The sequence below is a fragment of the Sinocyclocheilus rhinocerous genome, unplaced genomic scaffold (genome assembly GCF_001515625.1).
Source record: "Sinocyclocheilus rhinocerous isolate Xijiao unplaced genomic scaffold, SAMN03320098_v1.1 scaffold1470, whole genome shotgun sequence".
Classification (NCBI taxonomy): domain Eukaryota; kingdom Metazoa; phylum Chordata; class Actinopteri; order Cypriniformes; family Cyprinidae; genus Sinocyclocheilus; species Sinocyclocheilus rhinocerous.
In genome coordinates, this window is record NW_015652166.1 from 130,281 (window position 1) to 145,824 (window position 15,544).

Below are 15,544 nucleotides of genomic sequence, written 5' to 3' on the forward strand. Positions count from 1 at the left end.
ATGTTAACTATCTTTTAATCAAAACATAAAACATTATTTACCCCGTTTGTATCTGCGAGGCGTCCGTTACACATTTTCCCTGTGTGTTAATGTAATTATGACTGTCGAAATGTCTCTCTTGGTAATGTATTTTGCCCCGCCCCCAAAACATATGATTCGACTATCAGTCGAATATCAGCAAGATTCGAAAAAATTTCAATTCGACTGTGAAAATCCTTAGTCGGGGACACCTCTAGTAAGTAATAATAATAATAATAATACATTTTATTTATAAAGCACTTTACATTTTAAAGAAATTCTCAAAGTGCTACAAAAAGAGTCATAATAATATAAAACAATTAGAACAATTAAGAAATAAAAAATTTAAACCAGCTGCCAACTGAGATTAACACAAGTTTAAACATTAAAAGGTCTGACTGAGCCGTCTACACCACAGATATAAAAGCACTAAACATTATTAAAGCACTTCTGGCAGTGTTCAGTTGATCTCAGTTGTCAAAACATGGTGCTGTCCTCACTTTCTCATTGCTGTATTCTGTGGAGCTCAGAAGGAAATCTTTTGGGAAATGTGCAAACTGGTTTTTCTATAAAGTGGAATTACATGGGCAGTGGTTTAGAAGACGGTACATATTAAGTAATCGTATCAATTTGACTGCTGAATTGAACCGAATAATGACACTAACTTCTGCGAAATCGACACATTGAACTGACTTGAGCAGAATAAGGACACTTTTGTCTCCTGTGGAGCTGCTTTACAGCTTGTTTCAGTTTGATAAGTGCAGCATTTTGCAACATTAACACTGCTATTTTCCTGTTTATTAATGTGAATGCTTTGAAACCGTCTGTGTTGTATAAAGTGCTAAAAATAAATGACTTGACTGAGGCTTACAAGCTCCAAAAAGGACAAAAGCACCATAAATACTTGCACACTTTGTTCCTGAGTGCATGACTTAGAAATAATAAACATTTTACGACACTTTATCATGCTCCCTTTGTGTCGTTTTTGGAGCTTGACGCTGTCTGTTACTGTTTGTTGATGAAGAGCAGCGTGAACAATTCTCCTGATGTCTTCTTTTGGGTCGCACGGAAGAATGAAAGTCGCAGGGGTTTGTGTGATGAGCGGGTGAACCGTCCCTTGATATACACTATGCGTGACTAGAGAGCTGAACGTGAACCGTAGCTTTCCAGAGGCAAATTCACAGGAATGACACTCTGGTTTTGGCCAACAATAGTGTGCTTGTTTATTGAGTGTCTGTGGTTGACTTGATTCGCTCTGTTTGTTCTGTCTCTCGAGTGGGTGGAGAATTGCGGGAATGTTTTGCAGTTGTGCAATATTACTGACTAATGTGAATTTCCCTGGTTTCCAGCTCGGACTATGACGACGACGAGGGAAGCAAATTGTGCAGGTTAGTCATGACGTGTGACTCGAGGGTTCGAGCCGGGTTTGAACTGTGCCGAGCTGCCTGTCTTATGACTGTGTTCAACAACATATGCTTCTTCTCGTTTTGGCTTCTCAGGTGTGATGATGATGATGATGATGGAGGCGGATCGAATGACAAGGACAGATTTGCCAGGTATTGACTGATGGAAATCAGAGTGCGGGAAAAGTACAAATATGATCATCTGATCTTCTGTGAGTTCTCAAGAATCAGAGTACATGTGCTGCTGTCATTATGGTATTCATAGTGAGGTTTCCAAACACTCTTCCCGTCCGCCTTTGTTTGGCTGAACAGACCCAAACTCATGCATTTGATTCAGCCAACATTGCTATATCAGCCAATGCTTTGTAAGTGTATTTTAAACAATATTTCTGTCTTCCCCTATTATTATTTTATTATTTAATCGGACTGCCAAAGAAAATTTTACACTGAATTGAATGCTCAAAATATGCACTATAACTTTTTATTTGCAAGATGATTACTGAATGCCACTCCCTGAATTAAGCATGAAATATGAGTTCATGTGAGGAAAAAAGTAGCTTACTGCTGTTTGACACATTTAAGGCAAAACATTGTTTTTTCATGCACTGGTCAGTTTTGAGAGCTATGTTGGTTTTATAACATGACTTCATTCAGACTAGTGGAAGCATGCAAAAATATACATTTAAGTATTTATTTTATTACACTTTATCTTTTTGCATTTGATTTCAATTACAATGCGTGTCTTTAAAGGCTGTGAGTTTTTCTCCTCTTCAGCAGCACTTTACAGTTTTATTCCTATCTATATCTATGTATAGGTTTTACACAGGGGTTTATTCATATATATATATATATGTGTGTGTGTGTATATATATATATATATATATATGAAGAGTTCATTTGCAAAATCAGATAACTTTGATTAGGTTAAAAATAACTAAAAATACAGCTAACACAATAAAATCATGATAGCATAATAAAAAAAAACATGATTTTTGAAAAGAAAAAAAAAACAGTTATCTGTTTTTGCAAATAAACCCTTCATATATATATATACATGATTTATTTCTTTATTTATTGGTAAAAATTTATTTTTATAGCTGTTAACAGTATTTATGGAGAGAAATCCAATTTTTTCCAAGAATTTTGAACCTGGCTTCATCCAGTTTTCAGATTTCTCTGCTGGAAATTGAAGCAAATTATTGCACATTTAATTTGATGATGCCTCGTTTGTACTTAAAATGCAAAACATTATATGTACTGTGATTAATCAGGGATTTTTGCCTTGTATGATAAGGCTAGAGAGAGGAACGGCCGGCGGGCTTGTGACCGGAGCTGTTTTTGACAGGGTAAAAAAGTGTTTTTTACACTACCATTGAGAAATTTTAACCAAAGTATGTTATAGACTTTTCATTAAGACCCTAAAGAATCATATCAACTTGTGGAAAATGGGCATCCGATGACCTCTTTAAGAATATATTTGTAAATTTGAAGCAGGTACCTTTTTTTTTTTTTAAATACCAGAACTGAATCATTTTCATGATTTAATTCAGTTAACACTTTCATCTAAAAATGTGTTTTAAACATCATCTCGAAATGTGCTCTTATCTCTCTCTCTGTCTCTGTAGGAGCTGAAGCACCTGGTTCTGGAGGCGGCTGATGGCTTTCTGTTCATAGTGTCGTGTGAAACCGGCCGTGTGGTTTATGTGTCGGACTCTGTCACACCGGTTCTGAACCAGGCTCAGTCGGATTGGCTCGGATCATCGCTGTACGACCAGCTCCATCCAGAGGACACAGAGAAACTCAGAGAGCAGCTCTCCACCAGCGAGAACAGTAACGCCGGTGAGAAACGACTCTTATCGCTGTCACCCTGCGTGCTGACAGTCTTTTTCTGTTTAACTCATCTTCCTCTGTTCTGACTGTAGGCCGGATGTTGGACATGAAAACAGGCACGGTGAAGAAAGAGGGTGGGCAGGCCTCTGTGAGGATGAGTATGGGAGCACGCCGCTCCTTCATCTGCAGGATGAGGTGAGGAACAGGAAGAACAAACCAACAGACCTATAATAACTGAACCAAGTCCACCTTTAGCTCGTGCTTCACGTGTCTTTATGCTGTGAAATCTTTACTGATTTTTATAAATTAACGTAAGTAACTTTGATATTGTTAGTAATACTGGACTGAAGCAGCTCGGCTTCACTTGATTCTCCATCAATCATGTTTTAGAGTCTCAAATCTGATCCTCAGGATCTTTTGAGGAGCGTTTGTTTCCAGCAGCTTTACTTTCACTGTTCCTCAGCGGAGGAATGATCTTCACAAGCCTCCAGAACATCTCACATCTTCTGAGGAGCCTTTATTTCTTCAGCTCTCAATCAGCATTGCATTATATGTTTGGATCATTTAAATCTCATCTTACTAAGACGTATTATTGGAGATATAGAGTGACGAGTCGACTGATGTTTATATCTTTTTATGTCAGTATCTGCTGCACTGTTCTAAAGATCTCATTGATTTACATCAGAATTTCATCTTACTTTTTGTCCATGTAAATATCAGCATCTGCACCAAATTGCATATTTCTGCTCAGTTTGGGTCCTTAAATAAAATTGAGCTTTTTTTTCCTTCACATTCTCACTATATCAGACTATATGAGCCATAATAGCCTGATGTGTCAAAACAGATAACACTCAGATTTTTTTTTTATTTTTTTTATTTTGTCTAAAGGTTCAATAAACGGTTCCAGTTTAAAAAAAAAAAAAATTTTTCTCTAAAACTGCTTAAAATTAAAAAGGAATATGCTGTTTGCATACACAAAAAAATATGTTTTTCAGAAAAAGTATTAAAAGTCTTCAATTATGTTCGCATGTTGTGAAATATTTCTGCATTATGTGGATTGTAATGTGTGTTCCCCTCTGTGTCCAGATGTGGAGTGTGTCCCGTAGAGCCGGTGTCCATGAACAGACTCAACTTCCTGAGAAGCAGAAACAGGTACGGCAGCTCTCTCTCTCTGTATATACATATATCAGTCTTTAAACAGACGCAGATGAAGACCATCTCTCCTCCTGCAGGAATGGACTGGGTTCTCAAAAGGAGGGCGAGCCGCAGTATGCAGTCGTGCACTGCACAGGCTTCATCAAATCCTGGCCTCCTGCAGGTAACACCGTCCACAGCACAACACAGAGGAGGTGTCTATTGTTCATATAGACTATAGAACGCAACTGAGACGCATACTGTCCCTTTACCTTCTCTCTCAGGAGTGACTCTTTCTGAAGAGGAGGCCGATAATAATCAGGGAAATCGTTTCTGTCTAGTCGTCATTGGAAGGCTACAGGTACTTTTCCCCTTCCATTTTATTTCACTTTCCAGTGTTTTAGATTTGCGTCACATTCAAAGGAATAGTTTGCACAATTCTGTCATCATTTACTCATGTAATCTCATCTTTCTAAAAGGGCAAGTTCATGTCTGCTCTCTACCTTTAATCGTTTGTAAAAAGAGCAACATCGACATTCTACTGAACATCAAGAGAAGACATAAGGGTTTGGAAAGACATTAGGGTGAATAAATGAGAATATAATGTTCACTTTTTAATTAACTGTGATTCTTTAAATATCTGATTTATGACCAACAACTTAAAGGTGTAATGAAATTCTGTCACATATGATCATCAGGCTTTTGAGGAATGTTTATTTATTTATCTCTCAATCATCGTGTTGCATTGAATTATGTTTTGATAATTTATATATCATCTTACTAAGACATTAATGGCAGATATAGAGTGACGACTGATATTTATATCTTTTTGCATAAGTATCTGCTATACTCTAATTGCACTAAATTGCATATTTTTGCTCTTTTTTGGGCCTCTGAATAAAAATGAGCTGGTTTTTCATCAATATTTTCCGCTATATATCATACTATATAAGCCTTAAACGCCTTACAGATCAAATATGATACTCAACATTTTTCTTTTATGGGTTCAATAAACTGTTCCAGTTTTCATTCAGTCATTCCAAACCTGTATGACTTTTGTTCATCTTTGAAACACAATTGAAGATATTTTTAATGAAACATGAGAGATTTCTGTCTCTCCATTGAAAGTCCATTCCACCAAAACTTTGACAATTTGAAAAATTCATGAAGAGATTGTAAAAGTAATCCATATTAATCAAGCTGTATAATCCAAGTCTCCTGAAGAGACATGATTGCTTTATATGGTAAACAGATTGAATTTACATTTACATATAATTGACATTTACTTAGAATTGACTTTTATTTACATATATAAACGTTGATCAGCGCACATTCACAGAGCTCATCAAATATGGTAGACGAAAGCTCACATGTGCTTGTTTGTCACGTGAGAACCAATGAGGTTTGTTCTTGTGTGTGTATAAATCAGATCTGTTCATCATATAAAGTGAGTGTGTCTCTTCGGAAAGCCTGGACTAAACCTCTCAATCCATATGGATCACTTTACATGGTTGTTATGAACTTTATGAATCATAAAATATTGGTTGTGTAGACTTTTATGGCGGAAGAGAAATCTCTCATGCGAGTTTCAAACATGAACAGCAGTCATACAGGAATGGAACAGCATGTTAAGAATGAGTAATTGATGACAGAATTTTCATTTTTGGGTGAACTGTCTCTTTAAGATCCTCTGTTGTCATGCAGGTCACAGGTTGCCCGAGCGACACAAACATAAATAACATAAGCGTTCCAGTGGAATTTATTTCCCGCCACAACTGTCAGGGTCTCTACACCTTTGTGGATCACCGCTGTCAGGCGACGATTGGCTACCAGCCTCAGGTAGGCCTCAAACGCCCGAGTCAGGCTGGATCTCCGGCTAAAGGAGGTCATTTCTGAAGAGCAGGATGTTTTAAGTTGGCTCTGCATTAGCTGATGAGTTCCACTGTCTTGCATAGTGATGCACCAACATTTTGGTTTCAGCCTGCATTATATGAGTCGCTTTGGAATATAAGTCGCAGCAGGTTTCAGATGATAAAAAGCATCGATCTATATTAGGGCTGCCCCCTAATAGTCGACCAACCGTTAGTCAACCAGAAGAGGCTTAGTCGACCAAAATGTTATTAGTCGCTTAGTCGCAGAAAAAAAAAATCCACAGGCGAAGTCACGCAGTCTGAGATGGACAGATCATTAACGTCTGGTCTTTGTGGTAATACAGTACTTGCGCAGGACATCCAAACGCTCGCCTATCATTCATCGACCTCAAATATGGCTTATCATCTGAAATATGTAAGTATTAGCAACTTTACATGGCCACTCAATCTGATGTTATCCTAGAGAAATGCTCAACAGTAGCACGCTCACTGCGGGACAGATGGAGGCGCCGCTGCGCTCACTTGCTCTTAAAATACTCCCTCATTTCTGGTCATACAGATAAAAGTAATACATCTTTTGAATCTGTAAAGACACTACGTTTATTTGTGTGCACTCACAACAACAACAAAACATTGCGCTTTTGTAAAATAATGAAAGCAAACAGGATGCGCTTTCTGCCGTCTCGGTCTCTGTGAACTCGAGCGCGAAACTCTGAAGCTCCGTGTATAGCCTGCTTGCCTTACAAATATGAAAACATAGACAGAGCAAAATGTCTACTATCAAATGAACCAATTCAAATGGAAAACAGATATTCTCAGATTTTGTAATCCGTATGAAACATGCATACAGGCACGAGTCAGTGTCGCCGACTTCATCTCTCAAAACGAAAACAAAGAAAGCACTAGTTTATCAATACATTATTAAAATGTTAATGCAGCCTCCTTACTGTTTTTCCATGACACATTTATAATTATTACTTCTGCCGGTGTGCTGTTGCAAGCTTTATGCATGTGCTCTAGCGCCTATTAGGCTATATAGGCAATTAAAGGCTCCTTATAATGATTTAAATGGTTTATTAATAAATGTGCGATTAGTCGACTTATGCTTAAAATAAACGACTACTACTCGACCAGAAGAATCTTTAGTTGAGGGCAGGCCTAATCTATATATATCTCTATTATAGATCAGTGTAAAATAATGCGACTTAAGTTTCAGAAAATATGTTCATCACTGTTACAAGATTTATAGGCTATAGGATAAAGAGTGGTGTCTTGCATTATTACAGAAAAACGTCTTGTGATTACAGTACTGAGCCGCTGCAGTGGAGCAGCTCTAATGTGCTATTCATTTAAAGATGAAATACCATAGAGCAAAAAAAATGAACAGTGTAACAAAAGCTTGTAAAATACATTTTAATGGGCATAATTTAGTGAGAATATAACTGAAGGAAATATCTATTTGCTAAATGAACTAAGCCAACTAACATTTTACGTATTCTTTTGGTTTCGGTACCCAGTATTTTTTTTTTAATTCCACATGCATGAAAATACAGGTTTCGGTGTATCCCTATTTGTAGTGCTCTTACCATGCAGTAATTACAGTAAGTTTTGTTACTTTTGATGTAAAACACAATCTGATCGTTCAAAGTCTATCAATTTTATTACAAAATACAAACAATAAATGTGGTTTTGATGCTGTTCAATGTGAGATCGCTGTAGCTTCAGTTCAAGTGGCGCGTGAACTGATCATCTGTTCCTCTTTACTACTAGTTATAGCTCAAAATAAACATGATTGAACATCAGAAGGTGTTGAAATAAACAATTAACTAGAGGAGCATTTTGATAAGTACATGCACTGCATTACATATCATTATATTTTACTTAACCTGTAGTCCTCATTATTTAATGTATGTTTAAATAAATCATGAGATCATGAAAAAAAGTTTTTACTTAGTCACCGTTTAAATGTTTATATGAAAATTTTCTATGATTAAAATGTAAACGTTTATACATAACTCAGTTTTATTTGAGTACTGATTATTAAATAAATTTGATTAGTTAATTGATCATTAAAAAAAGTTCATTTTTGGTTTAATTTTTCTCAGTTAAATTAAAACTTTACTTTTTATTCATTTGGGTGCATCACTAGTGTTGCAGTGTTTTCCATCTTTTGTATTGTTGTGTGACACAGGAGTTACTGGGGAAGAACGTTCTGGAGTTTGCACATCCAGAAGACCAGGGCTTACTGCGAGACAGCCTTCAGCAGGTGTGTGTGTGCATCTACATGACACCGTTACCAAAGTTATTGTAAGAAAAATTTCATATAATTTTATGTAGTGTCCATGACTAGAAATAGTCCTTTTGGGGCTTTTTGCCTTTATAAAATGACAGCAATAACAATATTACACCAATGTTTAATACATATTTAAATGTATCAATCATCACAATATGGTGGTTGCCAGGTAAATTGACACATTAACATATAATAGGCTATATGATCATGCCGTGGCGGACTGGCCATCTGGAGCACCGGGAGTTTTCCCGGTGGGCCGCTGTGGGCCAGCCAGTTGCGTAAATATAAAGAATGAATTATAGTAAATGTATGTAGCCTATATCTGTCCATCGGCCCATACGAATGGCCCGCGCAGCCCACTTAAGTCAAACATTCTAATTAATTAATTTAGCACGCTCTGGCTTAGTGCAGCGGCTCAAAAGCGCTCGTCAATGTCAAAATGTTTTAGCCAATCAAATCGTAGAAGGCGGGATTTACTGTTCACAAAAGCTGAGCTGAGGTAAGATGTTTATATGTTCAATATTTGCCAACTGTTTACAAAAAATGTCAAACAGACATTCATTTTCAGGGATGCAAACTACTACTGGCCTTTTCAAATTTCTTAGATTTTAATGCCATTTACATTATTTGCCACATTAACGTAGCCGTTTTCAGCAGACATAAGATAACAGTGAATGTTTGTATGCCGTTACATTTCTTCCGTAATTTCACGTGTCTAAGAAAATGTCAAAAAACTGTAAAAATATAATTCTCAAACTTATTCTAGAAGTTTGTAAATCCTGAAGACTTTCGCTTTCAAGTGCCGTGATTAGGAAAGTTCTATTTTTCTATTAAAGATATTTTAATGGTTTAATGTTTAAATGTAAAGAAAGGCACAATAAAAACAGTCTACATTCTGCACTACATTCCAAGTCTTCTAGAGCAGAGCATTGTTATATGGACTGATATTATGGTAGGCATTTAACTTGAGTGATATTAAACTATCCCTCTATGTAAAAGAGATGTGTAAAAATATTATTTACAAATTGCCATATACACCAGGAAAGACGAATTATAATGTAAACAAGTATGACGGTCATGCATTAATGTTAATGATAATAATTTTAAAAAGCATTTTTATTTCTCTATTGTGTTACATTTGTATGTTAGTAAGTGGTGTTAAAAATAGCTCTAATGAGCTGGTGGGTTTATGGTGGGCTGCTCTATGTCCAAAAAGTCCAGCGCCACTTTTTAGCCCAAGTCCACCCAGTGATTTGATCAGAATGTAGATCTGGTCCTGTTGTTTTCATAACAGTGTGATGTATTAATGACCTCTGACCCCTGATGCAGGTGGTTAAACTGCGAGGTCAGGTACTCTCGGTGATGTTCCGGTTCCGCTCTAAATCCCACGAGTGGATCTGGATGAGAACCAGCTCGTTCACCTTCCAGAACCCTTTCTCTGAAGAGATCGAGTACATCATCTGCACCAACGCCAATGTCAAGTTAGTACTGAAATGCATCACAGGATCCCATACTGACTTCACAGCAAAAGGTGTTTGCTTTGATATTTTGTTATCTGATGCAAGTTAATGCTGCTTACATTGCAACTTCAGTATTGAAAGACTTTTTGGGGTCACTGTTTAATACTCTCAGGTTGTTTAGGCCTCAGTGTTGTCTAACCTAGTGTGACTTTATGCAGTGTATCATATGCTTTTATGATCAAAGGTTAATTCCTGTGGATGTAATCAAATGTAGTTCAGTTTGTTTGAAGGCGTGTGTGTATGTCAAGAAAATGTGTGGGACTTATTTCACCCCAAAATATTAATAAAAAGAGGAAATTATATAGAAAAGAAGAATATATAAATTAAGAAGCTGATAATTGTATTGTGACATTGTGAAATATGACATTTCATGACAATTTAGCATATCTAACTCCCTGATTCTCTTCAGTGTAATGCAGATTTCATTTCCATTTGGGTCACTAAGATTTTTTGCTTGAAAGAAGTCTCTTCTGCTCATCAAAGTTGCATTTATTTGATCAAAAATACAGTAAAAACACTAATATTGTGAAATATTATTACTGTTTAAAACAGCTGTTTTCTATGTGAATTTTAATCTGACCGCTTTCTCTCCACCAATCCCTCCGGTTTGCGTGACAGTAGAGGGCCAAATCAGGACTCCCTGTCCCCCCTCTCTTCCCCAGGGGTTTCACTGCCCCCTTCACTGGGGCAGAGCAGTCCTAACTGCCCCTCCACCCCCAGCCCAGGGCAGGTCACAGCCAGGTGAGAGCAGACCAATGGCGCACTGGGTCTTTCTTTCTCCTCTGCTCTCTCGGGTGAGCCTCTTTCCGTCCCGTCTGCTGCTGTCGGTCGGTCGGTGGTGGGTTAACAGCATGCTCTCTTCCCGTAGGTAGCTGTGGTGTCTGTGGTTGGCGGTGGTGGGTCTGACGGTCACGACTGTAGGACCGCACTCACATCAGTGTGGTTTGCTCTTCTGCAGGCAGATGCAGCAGCAGCAGGCCGAGTTAGACGAAGGGATGGGACGAGACGCAGCGTTTGAAACCAGTCAGGTCACTCTCCCTCAGGTAAACACACCTGAACTCACACACTTCCTCTCTACACCAGTAGTGTTAATGTCAATATCAGATGTATTTATATAGCACTATTAAAACAACACGTTGACCAATGTGCCGATATAAAAATTAAATAAACAAAGAGAACATCACCTAAAACAACTATAATAGTAATGCTAAAAAATATGAGCAAGAAAAATACGCCATGGCAAACAAATATGTCTTTAGATGTACTTTAAAAACCTGTACAGAGTCAGCATGTAAAGGTAAGCTATTCCACAGACTTGGCACACTGCCGCAAACACGCGGTCTCCTTTCTGGCTTAAAGGGTTAGTTCACCCAAAAATGAAAATTAGCCTGTTATTTACTCACCCTCGAGCCATCCTAGGTCTATATGACTTTCTTCTTTCAGACGAATCCAATCGGAGTTATATTAAAAATTGTTCTGGCTATTCCAAGCTCTATCATTGCAGTGGGTGGGTGTTTCTGTTCAACAGTCCAAGAGACGTGAAATAAAGTGCGTGCATCCGTAATGAAACGTGCCTCACATGGCTCCGGGGGGTGAATAAAATTATACATTTTCTCTGATACTCTGATGCTCAATTAGCAACTCTGATAGATAGGTCGGTGCAAGGCCATGCAAAGACTTATACACTAATAAACAAAGCTTCAAAACAATCCTATACTGTACCGGAAGCCAGTGTAGAGAAACAAAGACAGAGTAATGTGTTCACGCTAGGGATGCACCGTATGTTAGGCAACCGAAATTATTCGGTTATAATAAGCGAAAAGACCGAATAAATTGTACCGAATAATGATATGACGCGATCAAATAGCAACCAGCGCAGAGTAAGAGGCTCGCACTCTTTATTATGCAGCACACACGTCAGCAGTGTGGAAGCATTTAAACTCTTATCAACATTCATAAATGTTAGTATTGTAATTTTACTGTTGTTCTGTAAAATAAAATAAAAAGTAAGACCATAATAATGATAATAATCATTACAACAGCTCTGTTTTAATACATTTATTATAACATTCACACATAGTGTTCAAATTAGGATCTGTAATATTTTCTAATGTTTTAAAAGAAGTCTCTTCTCAGCAAGGCTGCTTTTAATTGTACAGTAAAAAAAAAAAATTATAATATTAATACATGCCTGATTCAAGAAGGGGGTCTGATGGCCAAAAATTATTATTTTACTAATTAATTTTAAGTTACATTGTGCTTTGTTGGTATAGTGTCTGCTAGAATGTAAAAAATGTTCAGTGTTAAATATTTTAAAATTGTTGTTTTGTAATTGATTTTTTTTTTTTGAAAAGCAAGACAAAACAGTAAAAAGCACATTTTGGCTTTTTAATTTATGCAATGGTGGGAAAAAAATTGGCAAAATACATGGGGAAAAAAACTCGAAAAACAGTGTTCGGTATTCGGCCTTCGGCCCAGTGTTTAATTTTGTTCGGTTTCGGCTTCGGCCAAGAATTTTCATTTCGGTGCATCCCTAGTTCACGCTTTTTAATATTGAATAACAGCCTTGCGACAACATTTTGTACCTTCTGCAACTGTAGGATAGATACTTGACTAATACTCTTGTATAACAGTAATCAAGTCTTGATAATATTAGAGCATGGATTGCAATTTCAGGACTCTTGAATGTCAGACATGATTTCATCTTGGCCAGATTTCTCAAATAAAAAAACTTTACCACATGATTGATCTCGGTGTTCAACTTCAGGGAGCTATCAATATAAGCACCCAAGTTTTTAACATGTTCTTTGACATACAGTGACAAAATGTAACTCTGCTACACCCCTGGCTCAGTAGTGCTCAAACGAAAACATCAAACCGTGTGTTGTTTCAGTGCACAGGGTTGATTGGCAGATTGAAAAATAGATCTAAATAAAATAATAGCAGTGAAAAGTAACAGCATTGAATGAACTCAAAACAATGAATTAACCCTCCTGAGCTTTTCGAAAAAAAATAAAAAATTTTGAAAACCCTGGTTGTTTGCTAACTTTTAAACAGGGCCAATCATACACCTGCTGCAAATTGATATGTATAAAACAGTGTTTTTTTACACTGTGTTATTGTTATTAACATTGTCATTATTGAGAAGTACTTTTTGCTGTACAGTAGAACTATATTTCTGTCATACTTTCTTAAGTTTGTAGTTAAACAGACCTTTTATTTTTGGCAGTTTGTTGTAAAGACCTTTAAATTTCAGTTTGTATTTGACAATAGCTTTTCTCATATAAAAGTGAAATGTGTGTGAAGTTAATGAGTTTGGAAATTTTAGAGAAATGCATAAATGCACTGTAACTAAACCCGTTAGATTTTAGCCGTAGATTTATTTATGTAACATATAACATATTTAGTTATGATATTTAGTCGACTAAAACTAAAAACAATTCAGATGACTAAAATATGACTAAAACTAAATGGCATTTTAGTCAAAAGACTATGACTAAGACTAAATCAAAATTTGCTGTCAAAATTAAGACTGCAAACAAACAAACAAACAAACAAAAGCAAAATCATGAGTTTGGAAATTTTAGAGAAATGCATAAATGCACTGTAACTAAACCCATTAGATTTTAGCCGTAGATTTATTTATGTAACATATAACATATTTAGTTATGATATTTAGTCGACTAAAACTAAAAACAATTCAGATGACTAAAATATGACTAAAACTAAATGGCATTTTAGTCAAAAGACTATTGACTAAAACTAAATAAAAATTTGCTGTCAAAATTAAGACTGTCTGTAAGACTGATGATACACTGGGCAACTTTGGGCAATGTTGCCATCAAAGGGCAACCAGGTGAGACACAGTGCCCAATCTGCCCATGACCCATCGAAACTATCCAGATATAAATGTGTTACTCATTCTCAATGGAAAAGTGCCCAAGCAACATTGTTCAAAAAGAGTTGCCCAGTGTATCATCAGCCTAAGATTGTTTAATGTTTTTGAAAGAAGCCTCTTCTGCTCACAAAGGCTGCATTTTTTTTTAATCAAACATAATATTGTGAAATATTATTGCAATTTAAAATAAGTGTTTTCTATTTATATATGTTTGAAAATGTAAATTATTCATGCGAAATAGTTCAATTAACTAATTTACTGAAATAGAAATGTTTTGTAATGTCACAAATTTATTTAATGTTATGTTTGATCAATTGAATGTGTCCTTGCTGAATAAAAGCTTTTTTCTTTGTTTCTCGAGCAGCAAATCAGCATATTATTATGATTTCTGAAGATCATGTGACACTGAAGACTGGAGTAATGATGCTGAAAATACAGCTGCGCATCACAGAAATAAATTACAGTTTAACAGATATTCACATAGAAAACAGCTGTTTTAAATTGGAATAATATTTCATAATATTACTGTTTTTACTGTATTTTTGATCAAATAAATGCAGCCTTGCTGAGCATAAAAAAAAAACGTCTTCAAAATCATAGCATGTTGATTATTCCATAATTTTGTAGGTGCATAACTGATTCTTTCACGATAAAGAATGTGATTTTTGTTGTAAGAACTCTCTTTGTCCAGCAGATGGCAGGTCACGTTGGAAAGAGTCAGTCAGCTCAGTTTAACATGAGAAGTTTCAGCTCCGCCCCTACATCCTCCACTTCCTCTTCCTTTGGCCAGATGGGCGGGGCTTCTGCTTCAATGGCCGACACATCAAATTACCAACAAATAAACAGTCACAACAACCCTTCAACTAATGGATTCGGTGAATATTTTAAAGAATGTTTTTAATAGTGAACAGTGTTTCCTGTTCCAGTGCTCAGTTTTGCTCTTGCGCTTTCGTTCAGGCGATGTTAATCAGATGGGAGCGCAGTTCAGCTCCAGGCCAGCAGAGGGAGTGTCAGGCTGGCAGCAGTGGCAAACTCAGCCACACATACAAGGCACTGCAGACACACACCAGCAGCCTCAAAACATCCAGCCAGAGATGTTTCAGGTGAGTGGAGCCGACACAACCCATCATGTTTGTCTTTGAAAGGAATAGCTCACCCAAAAATGAAAATGTGCCAAGAATGTGCTCTCCCTCAGGCTATCCGAGATTAGGATGACTTTGTTTCTTCATCAGATTTGGAGAAATGTCTCAGCAATGGATGCTCTGCAGTGAATGGGTGCCGTCAGAATGAGAGTCCAAACAGCTGATAAAAACATCACAATAATCCACAAGTAATCCACAGCACTCCAGTCCATCAGTTCACATCTGGAGAAGACAAAAGATGAAACAAATCCATCAAGACGTTTTTAACTAAAATCCATAATCCATAATAACGCTTCCTGCAGTGACTAAGTGTTCTGGTGTGAATCAGGAGAGAAATCTGCACAGATCAAGCAGCGTTTAAACAGCCAAAACAGCTCTAAACAAATATGTGAGCAGATGCACTTTTTCACTGGAGGAAGCGTTATTATGGATTAT

The 15,544-nt window shown here is 36.8% G+C and overlaps 1 protein-coding gene across 1 annotated transcript in view; it reads left to right on the forward strand.

Annotated features, from left to right (window-relative positions):
* Positions 1-15,544, forward strand: part of arnt (aryl hydrocarbon receptor nuclear translocator) — a gene marked incomplete at its 5' end in the record, with an annotated part of 17,128 nt that overhangs the window by 627 nt on the left and 957 nt on the right. Inside the window, 14 exons of the mRNA XM_016519550.1 lie at positions 1,368-1,406; positions 1,518-1,575; positions 3,047-3,260; positions 3,344-3,446; positions 4,338-4,403; positions 4,484-4,569; positions 4,670-4,746; positions 6,090-6,224; positions 8,448-8,522; positions 9,879-10,030; positions 11,028-11,186; positions 12,888-12,896; positions 14,595-14,842; positions 14,925-15,070. Coding sequence (XP_016375036.1) covers positions 1,368-1,406; positions 1,518-1,575; positions 3,047-3,260; positions 3,344-3,446; positions 4,338-4,403; positions 4,484-4,569; positions 4,670-4,746; positions 6,090-6,224; positions 8,448-8,522; positions 9,879-10,030; positions 11,028-11,186; positions 12,888-12,896; positions 14,595-14,842; positions 14,925-15,070 — 1,567 coding nt within the window. The remainder of the gene's footprint in view (positions 1-1,367; positions 1,407-1,517; positions 1,576-3,046; positions 3,261-3,343; positions 3,447-4,337; positions 4,404-4,483; positions 4,570-4,669; positions 4,747-6,089; positions 6,225-8,447; positions 8,523-9,878; positions 10,031-11,027; positions 11,187-12,887; positions 12,897-14,594; positions 14,843-14,924; positions 15,071-15,544) is intronic.